This window comes from Macrobrachium nipponense, chromosome 13 (genome assembly GCF_015104395.2).
Source record: "Macrobrachium nipponense isolate FS-2020 chromosome 13, ASM1510439v2, whole genome shotgun sequence".
NCBI classification, from domain to species: domain Eukaryota; kingdom Metazoa; phylum Arthropoda; class Malacostraca; order Decapoda; family Palaemonidae; genus Macrobrachium; species Macrobrachium nipponense.
In genome coordinates this window covers 45453043-45469137 of record NC_087206.1, presented here as the reverse complement: position 1 = coordinate 45469137, position 16095 = coordinate 45453043, and the positions used below count along the sequence as shown (strand labels likewise).

Below are 16095 nucleotides of genomic sequence, written 5' to 3'. Positions count from 1 at the left end.
ACAGGTGAAAACTAATAGACAGGGTGTAGGTCCTGACTGGTTTCGGCTTTATTTTCAAGCCATTGACAAAGACTGTACATAGTATTAGAATTCACAAATATATATACTACAGAGACAGTACTGACGAACATACACACAACAGTTTGAGACTGCAGATCCACAGGCAGGTGTCAAGGTAGGAGTGGCTTTCAAAAATCATTTGGCTAAAATTTACAATAAATTCTCAAGGGATACTACCGATCAGGGTACCCAACAGATAACCAGTCCACACCTGACAGGTGTCAGGGAGGCGGGGTTGGACATCTCATTACCACTACTGCCCCCCTTATTACTGTGTTTACAAATATAATAATCCTAGTTCCGTACATTAATAATGCCTACCTCAAAATTTAAAACAGTTTACAAATTTCTTTTGATATTAAAGGATCAAGTTTATACATTTCTGACTGATGTTCATGTTATTATTGTAACTTTCTTTTATAAAACTAGATTCAATGATATTCCTTTCCATTGCATTATTAGAACACACAAGCTTTTTTTGCCCCGCCCCTTCCCAGTTAAATAGCATAATTGTTCTTACTAACATGTACAAAAATACCACTATTTCCCTGTGCATATCTCACACATTGTTTATGTTGTTCTATTCTTTTTTCTAGTGCTTTCCCCGTTTGACCAATATAAAAGTTGTCACAAGACTTACACGGAATTTTATATACATTTTTCCTTTAACATTGTCGGGGAGTTCTTAACAATACCCTGTTTTCATTGTTTTATTGTTTTTAAAAACTACATTAACACCAAAATTCTTCAGGAGATGTGGGATATCTTTCATATTATTATTATTATAAGGTAGTACAAGCAAAGTTTTTGTTGTTGTAAGTTCTTTTTTATTTTGATTTTCATGGTCTTTTTTTTGTTTGCCGCTTCTAATGCATTGTTGTAGTACACTATCTGTATATTTCAATTTCTTGCCTGTATTCCGAATTTTTATCTATCTCCTCATCTACATATTCTGGGCTACATACCCGTAGTGCTCTTAGAAACATAGATGCAAACACTGATCTTTTTACCTTATTGTTTTGTCCAGAATAGAAATGTACATAGGAAGAAATATTAGCAGGTTTTCTGTAAACACTATATTTAAACCCACTACTATTTCTCCGTATGAGGACATCCAAAAAGGGTAGGCAACCATCTTTTTTCCATTTCCATAGTAAATTTAATTGATGGTACTAATTGATTTAGCCTGGACAAAAAAGTTATTTACATCTCGTTCTCTGGCCATACACAAATTATGTCGTCAACATATCTAAACCAAGGTACATTGCATGGAATTATATTGTTTAAGATTTCCTTTTCAAAAAATTCCAATATATAAAATTAACTTAGCACTGGAGGCAGAGGGTTTCCCATTCTATCGGAATTATTAGAAAACAAACAGCTGGATATTCCATTTTCAAAAAAACACCTTAAGTGAACTGATCTAATTATGAGTAAAAGACTGTAAATTTGAATTCAGTGGAAAATTTTACTCTCAAAATTTTTGGTATGGCAATGGTACCTTAGTAAAACATCAGTTAAATTTTGTCGTAGGCAGTTGACGTTTACATAACTTGACCAATAAATTATTTCTTATACAATATCCAATATTCAATACCTAAAGTTCCTATCTCTTGGTTCTCTTACTTTAATTTCAGATTTTCAATTATGGCACTCTTTAGGTCTAGAAGTAATTATGTGCTGTACTTTACAGTATATATATACATTCCTTGCATTGCAAAACCTGCTTTCCTTTTAAATAAGTAATTTAAAGACAGTGATCCCACTTTTATGAGCTAGCCTTGGCCTAGCCGCGGTTAGCCTAGGAAAAAAGCTAATTTAGAAATATAATATATATATATATATATATATATATATATATATATATATATATATATATATATATATATATATATATACACACATATATATTCTAGTAAAATTAGAATTAATAATTTTTTCATATAAAGTATATATTACATTAAACACAAATTTTACAAAATTATACACTGACAAACCGATCCACAGTAGTAGGCCTAGGTATTCATGATCAAGGAGCATCATCAAATGTAAATTAATACCTTTATAATGCATGTGTATATTATTTAAATTTATTCAAATTCATTTATTTGAATAGTAACCTTTTACTTTGTTTCAAGGTCGCCCTCCTTCTGTATGATATGTATTTGATAAGTAATATTGTCAGGAAATAAGTTGTTTGCTGTTTAAACCAGGTTCAGTGTTTGCAACATTGACAAAGTTCTTGAGTTTAAATGTCGTTTATTGTTCAATCAAAAGGGTTTTAAAAGTAAAATAAATGTTATCACTTTCTTATTAAGGAAGGCAAATAAATTGTCGATTCGTAACTCTTCTTAAATATTTTCTTTAGCGGTGAAATTAACGAAACGGTGGTTTAACTGCCGAACTATCTAATTCGCTTGGTATGGGATAAACCAAGATCACGCTATATTATTGTTTTAATTTTTTAAAATTGATTTGATATTAAACCACTTATCATTATTATGCTTATATAATAAATGTTAATGGTTTCTTCTACAGGAAATGATATCTGGCTTCTAGGGTTTTTTATTTATAATTACCTACGTAAAAGACTAATTTAGTTGTCAGTCATAGAGACGAAGGAGAATTCAAACAGAAAGAACCGGTAGACTATAAGTTCGCCTTTTTCTGTGTCCGGTTAAAAGACTTTTTTTATTTTGTGGTGAAAATAAGATAATAAATTAAATATTTGTGAATTAACAGACGTCTTCGCCCTCCTATAGATGACAAGGTAAGATACCAGATGTTGATTTTATAATTAATCTGAATCGACAGGTCTCTAATTATACGGTCATTTTCGTTAAGGTTTAGATATTGTTATTGGAATTAAGCCGAATATTTTGAGGTGGTTAAAGTTAGCGTTTATTAACAGATAGGCCTAATTATATTCCTTTTAATTAGCTAACGTGATAGGTCTATAAACCATTTGGTTCCTCTGTGAATGCTTATTAAACTTAGAAAAATAATAGGCTACAATATTCCATTAGGTTCCGCAATTATTTTTTATTCCGCTAATGAGATAGGCCTATAATCCGTTTGGTTCTGTTGTGAATGCTTATTAACTAAAAATAAAGCCTATATGCCATTAGTTCCGCAATATTTTTTTTTTTTTTAATTAGCTAATGAGATAAGCCTATAGTTCCATTTGGTTCTTTGTTGTGATCGTTTTATTAACTAACAAATCCTATATTCCTTTTTTTGGATCTGCTATGAAAATGTTAGCTAAAGGATATAGGCCTGTATTCCTCAAGGTTCCTGTAGGCCTATATTAACTTAGAGATCATTTAAGCCTGTCCCTGAAGGATTATTGTTCTTCTTAAAATATATATGATGGTCAAGGGTTTATCTATGAGACTCCATTAAGAGAGAGAGAGAGAGAGAGAGAGAGAGAGATAGACGCAGTCATCATTACAGGATTAGGTTTTCATTTGAAGGTTATATTCATCTAGTGCCATATAATGTTTTAATAAAACAAGTGTATATATCACAAGTTGTAAGATGGAAATGACTCCATTGAGGTGCTCATTTTTTTTAAATTATGACAAATCTAATGTGGTGGTGGTTTATTTATATATTTATGATCCATATAGCCTAACATTATATTTAGTAACTTATTCTATATTTAATGCCTGTAGACAATATATCATATAGAATTTGCTGAACTTTTATAATATAACAGAAATACATTAATCAGGAACTCGTTGTGATAACATAAGTCTACCTTGACTTTCCACAATTGGTTTATATGACTGATTAAGGGTCGTAGACTCATCAAGAAGATAGACTTACGGGTCTATAGTTTGATTGTTTCATGACAGTTTAATGGTTCCTGATGTTTAATCTCTTCATTTTTATCTATATCATTTTACCTTTTACCATTTTTGTCTTGCCGCCATGATTTTCTTCAGTGGGGAGGAGTTTCTTTCATTATCTGTAAAAGGAAGAGAAACGAGAGATTTAAAAAAAAAAAAACAAAAAAAAAAAAGATTGTGGTTATGATAGAACACAGCCATTGGAGAAGTAGTTAGTACTATAGTACTATGCCTCATCTATTTAACTAGGAAAGGGTCATTGAATTCTCTCTAGTTGACATAGAGACCTATTTCTCGTTATTATGGCGAATTGAATTGGATCTTGTGAGCCATTAACTGCCGGTCCTTTAGTACGATATTGTTTAACTTTGATTTTTTGTACCTTTTCTTAACACTTTTCTTTTATTATAAAGTTTACTTTTGTTATATTTGTTTTGTATGACTTTTGCCTTTTGTAATTTTGCTATGATCTATTATCAACATTTGATTTGTATAAAATTTGCATTATAGTTTGGCATTTGCTTTTTTATAAATTGGGTTGTCTTTTTCCAAATTCTTTTCATTGTATAATACTTGCTTTTCATTACTTTTTTTTTTTTTTTTTAATTTTTTTTTTTATTTATTTATTTATTTATTTATTTATTTATTCTTTTTTTTTCCTGGAATTATTTGAATTTTGTAGGCAGGGACAGCAGCATGCTGCTACACTCCATTTGATGTGTATCAATAAACTTTTTTTAATTTCAAATCTAGGGTAAGGCTGGGAGATGATGAGGTCATTCAGCGCTGACAGAGAAAATAAGAGTAGTAAAACTGTTTTAAAAGGTGTGGTGAAACAATTGCTAGGAGAGGGTGGAAAGTGAGACGGTAGTACCACAGAAACAAATAAATGGGGTTGCAGCTAGGGGCCGAAGGAACGCCACAATGAACCTAAATGAATGTCTACAGTGCACTGCTTGAGGTACACTGACGGCAGTAAATCCTCTACGGAGGGAATAACAGACGAAAGAGAAAAGAAAATTAGCCTTTCACACCCAAAGGTATAAGTTTAGGCCTATATGAATGGCGAACTATATATATGAGGGTTAAAGGTATTGGTGAAGATACCAGGGCATCCGTCATATTTACCTTCAGCAGGTCGATGCCCGTCATGCCCCTGACCAGGCTTGGTATGCTGGATGCCACGTCTATGACCTCGTTGGTCAGTTTGACGGCGCCCCACGGCTGAGTCGCCCGTGGAGACCATCTTCACCGATTTCACTTTGGAGAGGTTGGAGCCTACTTTCTCTCACAAGCTGGAATTTGGAGATGCATAGATGCTCTAAATATTGTGTATGTATATCGGTAAAAGTTTTTTGTCACAACATATATATATTTATGATGTATATATATATATATATAATATATATATATAATATATATCTATATATAAATATTATTATATATATATATATATATATATATAATAATTATATATATATATATATACATATATTGTGTGAATTTATATAATTCTTTTATATATTGTTTGTATTTTATATATATTTATATATTATGTGTATCTATATATATTATATAATTGTATATTATGTGTATCTATATATATTTATATAATTGCTATACTATATATTATATTTATTCTAATATACGTTAATACCTTAATACATATAATTTATATAAAATAACAAAGATCGAAATCCTAATACCCTAGGCAGCGTGTCGAGGTACATGCCGAGCATGGCTGGCCTTTCCTGTACTCGTCCCAAGCTTCGGCTTTCCTGTTCATGGGGGGACGTAGGCTTCGGCGGTCGGCTCTCTTCTGCACGAGGAAGGCCTCGGCCTCGCCCCTCAGCCTGATGGCCTCGGCTTCCGCTTCGGCTTCCAGGATCGTTTTCTGCTTCTCCGCTGCAGCCAATGTTTCCGTTCTGTATATATTTATTTATATATATTTATTATATCTGTTAAAGTATATATTTCAAAGTAGTAATTATTTACGGATCATTTTTTATCTCATGAATTATTCTCACACGGTTGTATTGCAGTAATAACTATATATAAGATTATTTTATCTTAATCATTCTGGGATTGTCGAGATATCGTACATCGATGGAGTAAATCTGCGTAGATTCAAACTGAACAGAAAACTCGGAAATCCAGTATTAATTTCTTTGGTTCCCTGAGTCACACATATGGGCTCCTTTTATTAGATAATATATATTATATATATATATATATATAATATATATTATATATATATATATATATATATATACATATATTATATATATATATATATATATATATATTATATATATATATATTGAATGTCTTTTTTACTGTATTACAAGAGCAATATGAAGATAAAAGGCACATAAAACACTATTTTAACGTTGCAACCAGTGCTCGAAATATAGGGTTGCAACGTTAAAATAGTGTTTTATGGGCCTTTTATCTTCATATATATATATATATATATATATATATATATATATATATATATATATATATATATATATTGGGATTTTTTCCAGGAAAATGCAGTGAACAGGCCAAAGAGAAGATAAATAAGTAGGCAAAAAAAAAATGGACGCGGTTGAGTGTAACTCTGAAACTTTATACTTTTCCATCTTACTTGTACTTTTCTGCGTCTGCTACCTGCTTGACTGCGGACTGTAGTTGCTTCTCTCTGCGGAGGGTTTCCTGTTCCTCCAATGTGACCCTTTCCCTCCTGTCGATAACCTGTCGAAAAAGTTGTTTTGTCATCCTTTATGCTAACAGTAATATGAAACTTCATTCTAAGTAATAATACAGAGTCCCAGAGAGTTCAGAACTTCAGAGGGTCTCAGGTGGTCCCTTACGACGCTCCTGATTGGCTGTTGATAAGCCAATCAACAGGGCTGGAAACTCTCAGTCTCTCTCGAGAGAGTTCACACAGGCAGGACGTATGCTCCATCTCTGCTGAGGGATACTTTTGAAAGATGTATCCCTCAGGAGAGGTGGAACATACGTCCTGCCTATGTGAACTCTCGAGAGAGACAGAGTTTCCGGCCCTGTGATTGGCTTATCAACAGCCAGTCAGGAGCATCATGAGGGATTGGCCTAGACATCAGATGCACGGTTGATGTGACTCTACTATAGCTCCTTTGTGCGACAGAGGTCTTGAGGGACTAATCTAAATGGCTTTGATAGTCAGTTGCCTGCATAATATTGCCTTTATTGCTTGTCCGTCCCAGCGTCTGTCAGTTTTGTTACCTTTGGCAATGCAGAGAGCAAGAATGATGGAAGGGTATATCTGTAGGCCTTACAAATGAAGCCGAAAGTGAAGGGACAAATGCATTTACACAGAGAACCATTAAGATTTTCACCATGTCTAGTAGACAAATATTAGTTATGTCAGGCTGCCCTGAAAGGTGCAACGCTGGCTATTTGGTGCAATTTGGTGTAAATTTGCTAAAATATGGCAAATTCTCTGGATTACTGAGGTCACTTCTGACTTACTCTGTATAATTTGGTATCCTAGTATACGCAGATCATCATTTCATCATATTATTCAGCATAACATTTAATAGACACACCATTGCATTGCACTTGCAGACTCATAAGGATGGGTCGAAGGATAGTTCTTAATTAAGAGGTAAACACTGGAGCTAAGCAAAGTTAAATATGCTGGACACCTTCATAAGAAAGAACGCAGGTGTTCTGTGTTCTTTGGAAGCTTGAATTTTAAGTGAGTGGCCCCCTGTGGGCTTGTCCCACATGAATACGGTTACATCATCTGAATACTAACGAGGATTATTTCGTATAGATATTTCCTGTGTTCCTTTAAGAAAACTGGATTACTCGCTCCTTCAGAAATGTCAGAAAAACAATCTGTTTTAAAGCATGCACGTCACCTTTGCGTCACGGAACCTAAAAATGTAACTATCTTCAGGAACTGTAATGTTTCCTAGCAGTACTTCCACCGTGGAAGTTTCTAATCATTTGTCATGAAGATGGTTCATTAGCAATCCCATGATGGAGGCATGACGGTGAAGCACCTGGGTTACTGGGAACAGTAATTAGAGAAAAATCGATTCTTACCTCAATCTCCATCTTTTCGTTCATATTCTTTTGCTTTGCTTTGGCAGCCTGAAGTTCGTAGGCATTCTCTGCCATGGCTCTCTGTTGAAGGAAGAAAGGACAGTGATGATAATGGAAAATGAAAACAGATCATAACATAGGACTATTTCAAGAGAACTGGAAAACTTCTTAATAAACGTGTCATTGCACTGAAAGTTAGAATGCCCTTTTCCCTTGGCTGCCAATGACTGACATTTCCATTCCTTGTCCCGTTTCCAATCTTTGGAGGCAGCTCTGTCCTAAATCTGACAACCCTCCATCTTTCAGAAAGGCGTTATCATTCCTTTTCGGGGTTGAGCCACCACTCTTTAGTCTTTAACCTCACATTGTTATTCTAGTTTCTGAAGGCCCTGGGCTCGGCAAGATCACCAGGTTGCTCAATGTGTTGGTCATATCGTAGGCCTAGGTCACCACTGGGTTTTGCTCACATCCTAGGCCTATGCTTTTAAAAGAAATGTTAAGAGGAGGAGGACGTGACCAAAAGCTCATTTTCACCTGAGAATAGACCTCCTTCTCATAATCTTCCTTCTTGCACAGGAAGTCCAGCTCGGCTTGCGCCATGAGGGTCTTGTTGGTGAGCTGGGCTTCGACGAGCTTCTCTCGGGCCAGTGACTGCACAATTCGTGCATCTCTTCTGGCCAGGGCTTCTCCTATGCGCGCATCCCTGTGAATCTCCGCTATCCGTGACTTGCCCAGAGATGACAAATAGCCCTGATGGAAAGATAGGCAAGAGCTGGATTTAATGACGTACTACCAACTTGGTCATTATGAAGTGTGAGATGAGAAATTGGACTCAATATATTGAATGAGATACCGAATGAGATACTGACAAATTAAGTCTATTGTAAAAGCTGGGAGAACCTCTTAATAATTTTTCCAGAATATAAAGTAGGCAATATGGTTATTAAATCATTAAAATAGTACACAGTATACTTATACAATTGCTTCAGTAGTTACTTGTATGAATAAAACACAAATGCACTGAAACTGGGAAAAGTGAAAGAGAAAGGTAAAAAAGCTTGTACTCAAAACTGTTGTCACGCTAGCCGGCTTTATCTGCCATCTTTGCAGATGAATACCCAAAACACTGCCAAATACCCAAAACTGGTGGCAATTTGAAGTTACCCAGAGTTGTACTAGCGTGATACATTTACCTTTCATGTGCGGTTTCTGTTTTATTACCAAATAACATAATACTTTCAAAATGTATTTGAGTAGCTAACAACTAATTGCAAGAACACAAATTTGACACCAGTACAGATAAACGACTAAAACTTTGCACGAACAATATAATTTTCATCTCAAATGCAACAAAATATAGCAGCATTTGACTAAAGGTTACCAATTTTTATCAAGATCACAGCAAAATTTTAAGCACTGCATCTGGTGAAATTTTTGCAAGAAGCTTGGCAGAATGACCAGAAAAAGTTAAAGCTAAAGCCAAAGACTTGAGCGTGTGATAAAGCGTTTTAAAAATACTTCAGCCCGTAGCCTACCAGATTGTCATAGACTTCGTGGATGGTGTAGGACAAGATCTCTACCCCGAGGTTAACCATGTCATGTGATGCACTTTCGATCATGCGAGTGTTGAAGGCCTGCCTGTCTCTGTAAATATCCTATAAACAGGGTGTGGTGTTACATAAACATGGTTAGGGGTCAAGTGCGGAGTGAGGCGTTGAATTTTCAGAAGAAAACCCAGCTCTAGCAGCTTGTTTTGCAGTCAGAATTAAGAGCACATAATTTTACAATTCTTCGATCGCGCTTTGTTGTGGAATAGCTTGCGTAAAGGGCATTGAATGTAACGTGATTGGAAAGGCACTTTACATTAGAACCATGCAAAAATAAGTGATTGATTTCTATTCTGCTATTTTTCATGAATTCATTTAAACTTATATAACGCCTCATTTAAGCACTGTTGAGTATTTTTAATTAATGCACTTTTTGGGGAACAGATACTGACATATTGTATGTAAATGGAAAGTTTTGGCACTGTACAAAAACAAGCAGTGTACATCTCAAGCTGTAGTACATTTCAAGTTCTCAAGTATCGTGGGGCAAAAAACTACCATCGTCAGCAATTCTGGAATGTATCACAAGGCTTCCAAACTAAGTTCAGCATGTCTGCTCAAGTCCCATTTTACATCTGCTGTAGTCTGTTTCCTCACATATTTCTCTATGTGCAGACACTTCCTTACTTACGAACATTTTGAACATTCAGAGACACAAGCAAACTCAATCCCTTTTGCCACCCCTAAGTTCGAATTTTGTTTTGTTGGCCTATTCTGTGTATACAACACTGTATGTACAGTGTATTGTGATTTAGGATGAAAAAAACTTGTCCGTAAGTAGGGTGGTGTACCCTGCGTTAAAAGGATGTTTGCTGTATTTTCTCCCAAATTCGAAATTTTCCACCAAGTGATGCCTATATGCTCTCAGCAACAATGTAAGGAGTATATTCTTCTTCCCTAGACTCACCTCAACGGTTGTCAAGCTCACGGCGCTCCTCTGGTGACCCTCCAGTGTTTCTTGGATCAGCTCTATGACTGCCATCTTGCTTTTGCTCAAGAAGTTGCAACATGCGCGTTCAAGGAGCTCTTTGCTCTGCGTGCTGATTTTGACCTGTCAGAGATGAGGCACGAAAATTGGGTGTTTTTTTTTTTTTTTTTTTTTTTTTTTTTTTTTGTGTATAGTAGAAGTTCCGCTAATAAAATGTTACAAAAAAAGTATCTGGACCTGTCGATCAGAGATGATGTACAAAAAAAAACTGTAGTGCTTGCATAGCAGAAGTTCCTGAGTGAAATATGAAATGTCTGTGAAACACTTTTTGACATTGATTTAACATTTTTTTAATAATTCCCCATATGAAATGTTGCTTTTGCCAGTGATTCAAAGGCAGGTTACTATTTCTGGAAGAGAGCAAACCACTCATCAAAGCATTTGAATATGTTTGTAAGCTCAGCCTAAGAGTGAATATAGGCCTAGAGTTGCAACATCTGTATACTGCATGATCTCTTTAACAGGATCGTAGTAAACAGCAGACATCAAATGAGCGGGAATTAGAACTTTGAACTTCATGTGGAACTAGGTGAAATATACATACATGTACGTTTTATAACAGCAGAATGAATATACAAACTGTTCGCAAAGAAATTATGGTATCACGATACCTGAGTAATGCCCGTCACAGAGATGAGGACGCCCTGGGCAGTGTATACGTCAGGTGTGGGGATCATTATTGTCATGACGTTGAGTGAGATTCTGGCGGGAAAAACAAGAGAAAAATGCACCTATAAGTTTCTTCGGCACAAGACCACCGAAAGTATTTCTATCTCCCGGTGGCCTCAGCATACAAGGCTGCAATTTGGTATGTTTGATGATAGGAGGGTGGATGCTCAACATACCAATTTGCTGTCCTGTAACCGCATTAGTTTTTAAGGTCTGAGGGCGGACAGGAAAAGTGCTGACGGATAGACAAAGCCGACACAATAGTTTTCTTCTCAGAAAACTAAAAAGAGGAGAGAGAGAGAGAGAGAGAAGAGAGAGACGAGAGAGAGTGAGAGAGAGAGAGAGGAGGGGGGGAGGTGAAAACCCCTTAAATAAGTAGTCTTACAACAAACACCAAATATATAAAATAATGAGTGATTTGAAACTCATACAACTAATTTACATTTTACATAAAATAGTGAATTGTTTGCTGTGCAGTGATTTAAGACTATTTTGATCTATGTAAAGCCCCTATTACACTTATCCGGTTTCCTGCGGCGCCGTCGGTCGCGACGCTAGCATATGTTCAAGCCGGAGCGTGTGATAGCAAAATTGGCCGTATGAACGCTCACCCATGGCCGGCCGGATGAACTTTCGCCAGTACTAAAGTTGGCCGTACGGCCGTCGTACGTCACGACTGAGGACGTAGCGTGTAATTGCTCACCGTATGGTATGACATCAGTCTGAGGCTGCACTGTACATTTGATGAATCCTTGGATACTCTGGAAATAAACAGTTTTGAAACTTCTTTTTTTTTTAAATTTTTTTAAATTACCTGGTAATGAATGTTTTCATACTAAAACAAGAAATTATGTTTATTTGTGCAAAATAAATAAACTTGCCTTCAGATATTTTGGGGCCTAAACATTTGCAGATTGCTGCACATGTTTCTGGGATTATTGCACTGAGAGAAAGGCTGCGATATAATTGTTGTAAACTTTAGATCGCTATATGTTCTTCCTGTAGCAAGAAATCTCAGTGGCTGAAAGACGCTCATGTGACTAATTGCTTCTCTCATGCAAGTGTCCTTTTTTTCTATTAAAGGTGATACCTGACTTAAGAGTTCCAAATATGTGCATGATCCATTCGCATGTAGTTAAACCAGTCATCTTTGCTAGTGCTAGTTCCTTCATTAAGTTAACATGAGAGTATTTTTGTTACGCGCCAGCCATGTTTGGACCAAATCTTCTTTTTCTTGTTTTCACCTTCAAACAGCACGCTAGAGCAATAGCAACGAGATTGTCGTCGAGAGAAGACATGTCACTCCTCCACCACAAACAGTGCCACACTCACCCACTTGCCACCGGCCGTTCAAATACGTGTAATAACTCTAGCCGTAGGCCAGAATTTTCCTACAGCGCCATAGGCCAGGTTGGCAGTAGGAAACCGGATACGTGTAATGGGGGCTTAAGACTGTGTAAGGATATTAAGCCCCATTACACATATCCGGTTTCCTAAGGCGCCGTCGGTCGCGACGCTAGCATATGTTCAAGCCGGAGTGTGTGATAGCAAATTGGCCGTATGAACGCTCACCCACAGCCGGCCGGATGAACTTTCGCCAGTACTAAAGTTGGCCGTACGGCCGTCGTACGTCACGACTGAGGACGTAGCGTGTAATTGCTCACCGTATGGTATGACATCAGTCTGAGGCTGCACCTGTACATTTATGAACCTTGGATACTCTGGAATAAAGTTTGAAACTTCTTTATTTTTTTAAATTAACCTGGTATGAATGTTTCATACTAAAACGAGAAATTAGTTATTTGTGCAAAATAAACTTACCTTCAGATATTTTGGGCCTAAACATTTGTAGATTGCTGCACATGTTTCTGGGATTATTGCACTGAGAGAAGGCTGCGATATAATTGTTGTAAACTTTAGATCGCTATATGTTCTTCCTGTAGCAAGAAATCTCAGTGGCTGAAAGACGCTCATGTGGACTAATTGCTTCTCTCATGCAAGTGTCCTTTTTTTCTATTAAAGGTGATACCTGACTTAAGAGTTCCAAATATATGTGTCATGATCCATTTGCTGTAGTTAAACCAGTCACCTTTTCTAGTGCTAGTTCCTTCATTAAGTTAACATGAGAGTATTTTTGTCGTTTACGCAGCCAATGTTTGGACCAAATCTAACTTTTTCTTGTTTTCACCTTCAAACAGCAGCTAGAGCAATAGCAACGAGATTGTCGTCGAGAGAAGACATGTCACTCCTCCACCACAAACAATGCCACACTCACCCACTTGCCACCGGCCGTTCAAATACGTGTAATAACTCTAGTCGTAGGCCAGAATTTTCCTACAGCGCCGTAGGCCAGGTTGGCAGTAGGAAACCGGATACGTGTAATAGGGGCTTTAAAATTTTTGTTGGGATGACTGCACAATTAATGCTTTTGAGGAGGATATTCATCAACGATATTTGCTAAATTTTATTATTGTAAGTTTTTTATAAGACCTAAATAAGAAGCACGCTATATGAGATTTTCCAGCAATGGAATTCAGCAATGACAAAGTTCCGTACGAAACCTTACAATTATATGTTTGCCATCTTATCGGACGATATCATCCATCGCTCAAAATAGTGTTATAAACTTACATACTTCAAAGGCATGAAAACTGACACCATACCTGCTGCACTTTTGTAAACCAGGCCAATAGAATACTCTTCCTCCAGTGATCATAGCGGGTTTCTTTTTCCCAAATCCTGGCAAAAAGTAAAAGAAAAGAAAACATCTCGTTTGTTCATGGTCTTAGTAACTACAGAGCTGCTGTGATTGCAAATATATGAAAATGAGAACGGGGAATTCATCATCTTGCGTCTCCCTACCACAACATGACGCTAATGTAATATGATCTAGTCTAAAGTACTAATATAAAGGATAGTGATCAAACAAGGTCATACGGCCCTTGCTGGACGACAATATAAGCGTAGAATATAATATATAAATGAGAAAACATTGCTCTGGTATAGTCAAACTCGGCCATTTAGCCTGGATTTTCTGCACAGGTGCCACAATTCAATAGATACACCAAGACAGTGAACAACGAAATGTTTACGATACTTTTTATTCTAACAAAATATATGGTTACTCTTGTCTAATAATAAAGCTTCATTTGTTTAAGAATGACTTAAGTTTTTGATGGGAAAATTAATATTATTAAAAAAATTTTCCTGAGCTTACAGTTCCAAGAAAAACACATTCAAAATTGCTGAACTAAAGCATTTGGTCAAAGAAGCTTTAATTAAGCACTTTGACAGCGGAAAACTGGAAGCAGTTGAGCGATTTATAGTCATTCGTCATTAACAATCGTTGAGAGCTCAGACGACGATCGAATCTCCTGATTGTAATCACTATGGAGAGGATTAGGCCTATACTGGGGAAACCTCTTTTAAAAACAATGAAAATTACGCACCTAGACTTTTACCGCCATGGTGGTGTGGTAAAAAAAATTCAAAATGAGAACAAAGATCAGTCAGAGAGAGAGAGAGAGAGAGAGAGAGAGAGAGAGGAGAGAGAGAGAGAGAGAAACTCCTCAGCAATTCACGGAAAAGGAAGCCATAGTAACTTTATTTCTTACAAGACATTCACTTCTCGATACGAGACGAAAATTGCTAAGCCTACATTGCGTAGTTCGACATGCATTCACAATTCACCTCTTTAGATATTCGTTAGCGAAAAGAAAATGTATTATTTCTAGAGATGGAATGACTTTTTTGTTAAAATCTTTACTTTTTTTTTCTTTTTATCCTACGAGCTACGACAGATATAGGCAAGGTTTTGGACTGGTGTCTCCGGTTGTTTGTTAGTTGGCAGGATGGCTCTCTCTCTCTCTCTCTCTCTCTATCTATCTATTTATCTATCTCTCTCTCTCGTTCGTTTCTATTATATTAACCATTAACCACCTTTTTCTTGTTTTCTTGGGCCCTTCGCCAAATATGAGTCGTCCTTCCCACTAGATTCATAAAGCTTTTTCCCTTTGAGAATATAATTCGCGTACTCGTCAACAGAAAAAACAATGACCCTCTCTGCATAATTTAGAAATTAAAAGAAGAACTGGAATGAATAATCGGTAACTGGATCCATAGTACGACGACGAGATGAACAACTCTTAAAAAAAATGGATGCAAACTCATCCAAATTGCTGAAGAAGAGTTGGTCTTTCTCCCATATTTTGCATGGCTTTTCATTATTATTATTATATTATTATTAGCCGCTTATTAAGCACCATAGCGGTATGCTGGTGTTTCATGTTAACCTTTCTTCGGGCCGGTAACTCAATAAATGATTTTAGCAACTCGAATAACGCTATTATTTCCAGGACAGTGTTCTAGGATTTGTCGTCTTAATCTCTGCTGGTTAAGCATAGAATTAATCCAGTTTAATCTAAACACAGCCCAACGACAGATATACGAATTTTGTAGGTGTCACATTGCCATTTTAAGAATCCACACATGATTTTTATTGAAATTTAATTCTCCTAAACAAAAACCGAGAATGCAAAAGCTTATTTCTCGTGGAATGAAACTTTTGCCATGCTTTTGAATACTGTCAATCCGTTTAGTTCCTTTGGATACTCACGAAGAAATATGAACTCTATTCTCTTTTGGTTCACTGCGCATTTCCGACATTTTTCCCATTACTAGACTAATTTTGTTATATAGTACGTACTAGGTCTTTCCCCAGAATTGCTCAGCAGCCCTTTTGTTTTGCACACTTTATAGCAGTCCTTTCTTTCTCTTCAGTGTTGGAGTGTGTATATCTACCCCTACAGTAAAAGTGTTTAATTGTTGATTGACCTTATGC

General features: G+C 36.2%; 1 protein-coding gene across 1 annotated transcript; it reads right to left on the bottom strand.

The window, feature by feature from the left end:
* Positions 1 to 5610: 5610 nt before the first annotated feature.
* LOC135225309 (flotillin-1-like) lies at positions 5611 to 13994 on the bottom strand (the record flags this gene model as incomplete). The annotated part of the gene is given in 8 exon segments (XM_064264639.1): positions 5611 to 5836; positions 6544 to 6650; positions 7992 to 8072; positions 8526 to 8741; positions 9527 to 9646; positions 10506 to 10649; positions 11198 to 11288; positions 13919 to 13994. Coding segments are annotated over 8 exon segments (1061 nt in total), but the record flags the coding sequence as incomplete, so codon positions are not given.
* Positions 13995 to 16095: the final 2101 nt, after the last annotated feature.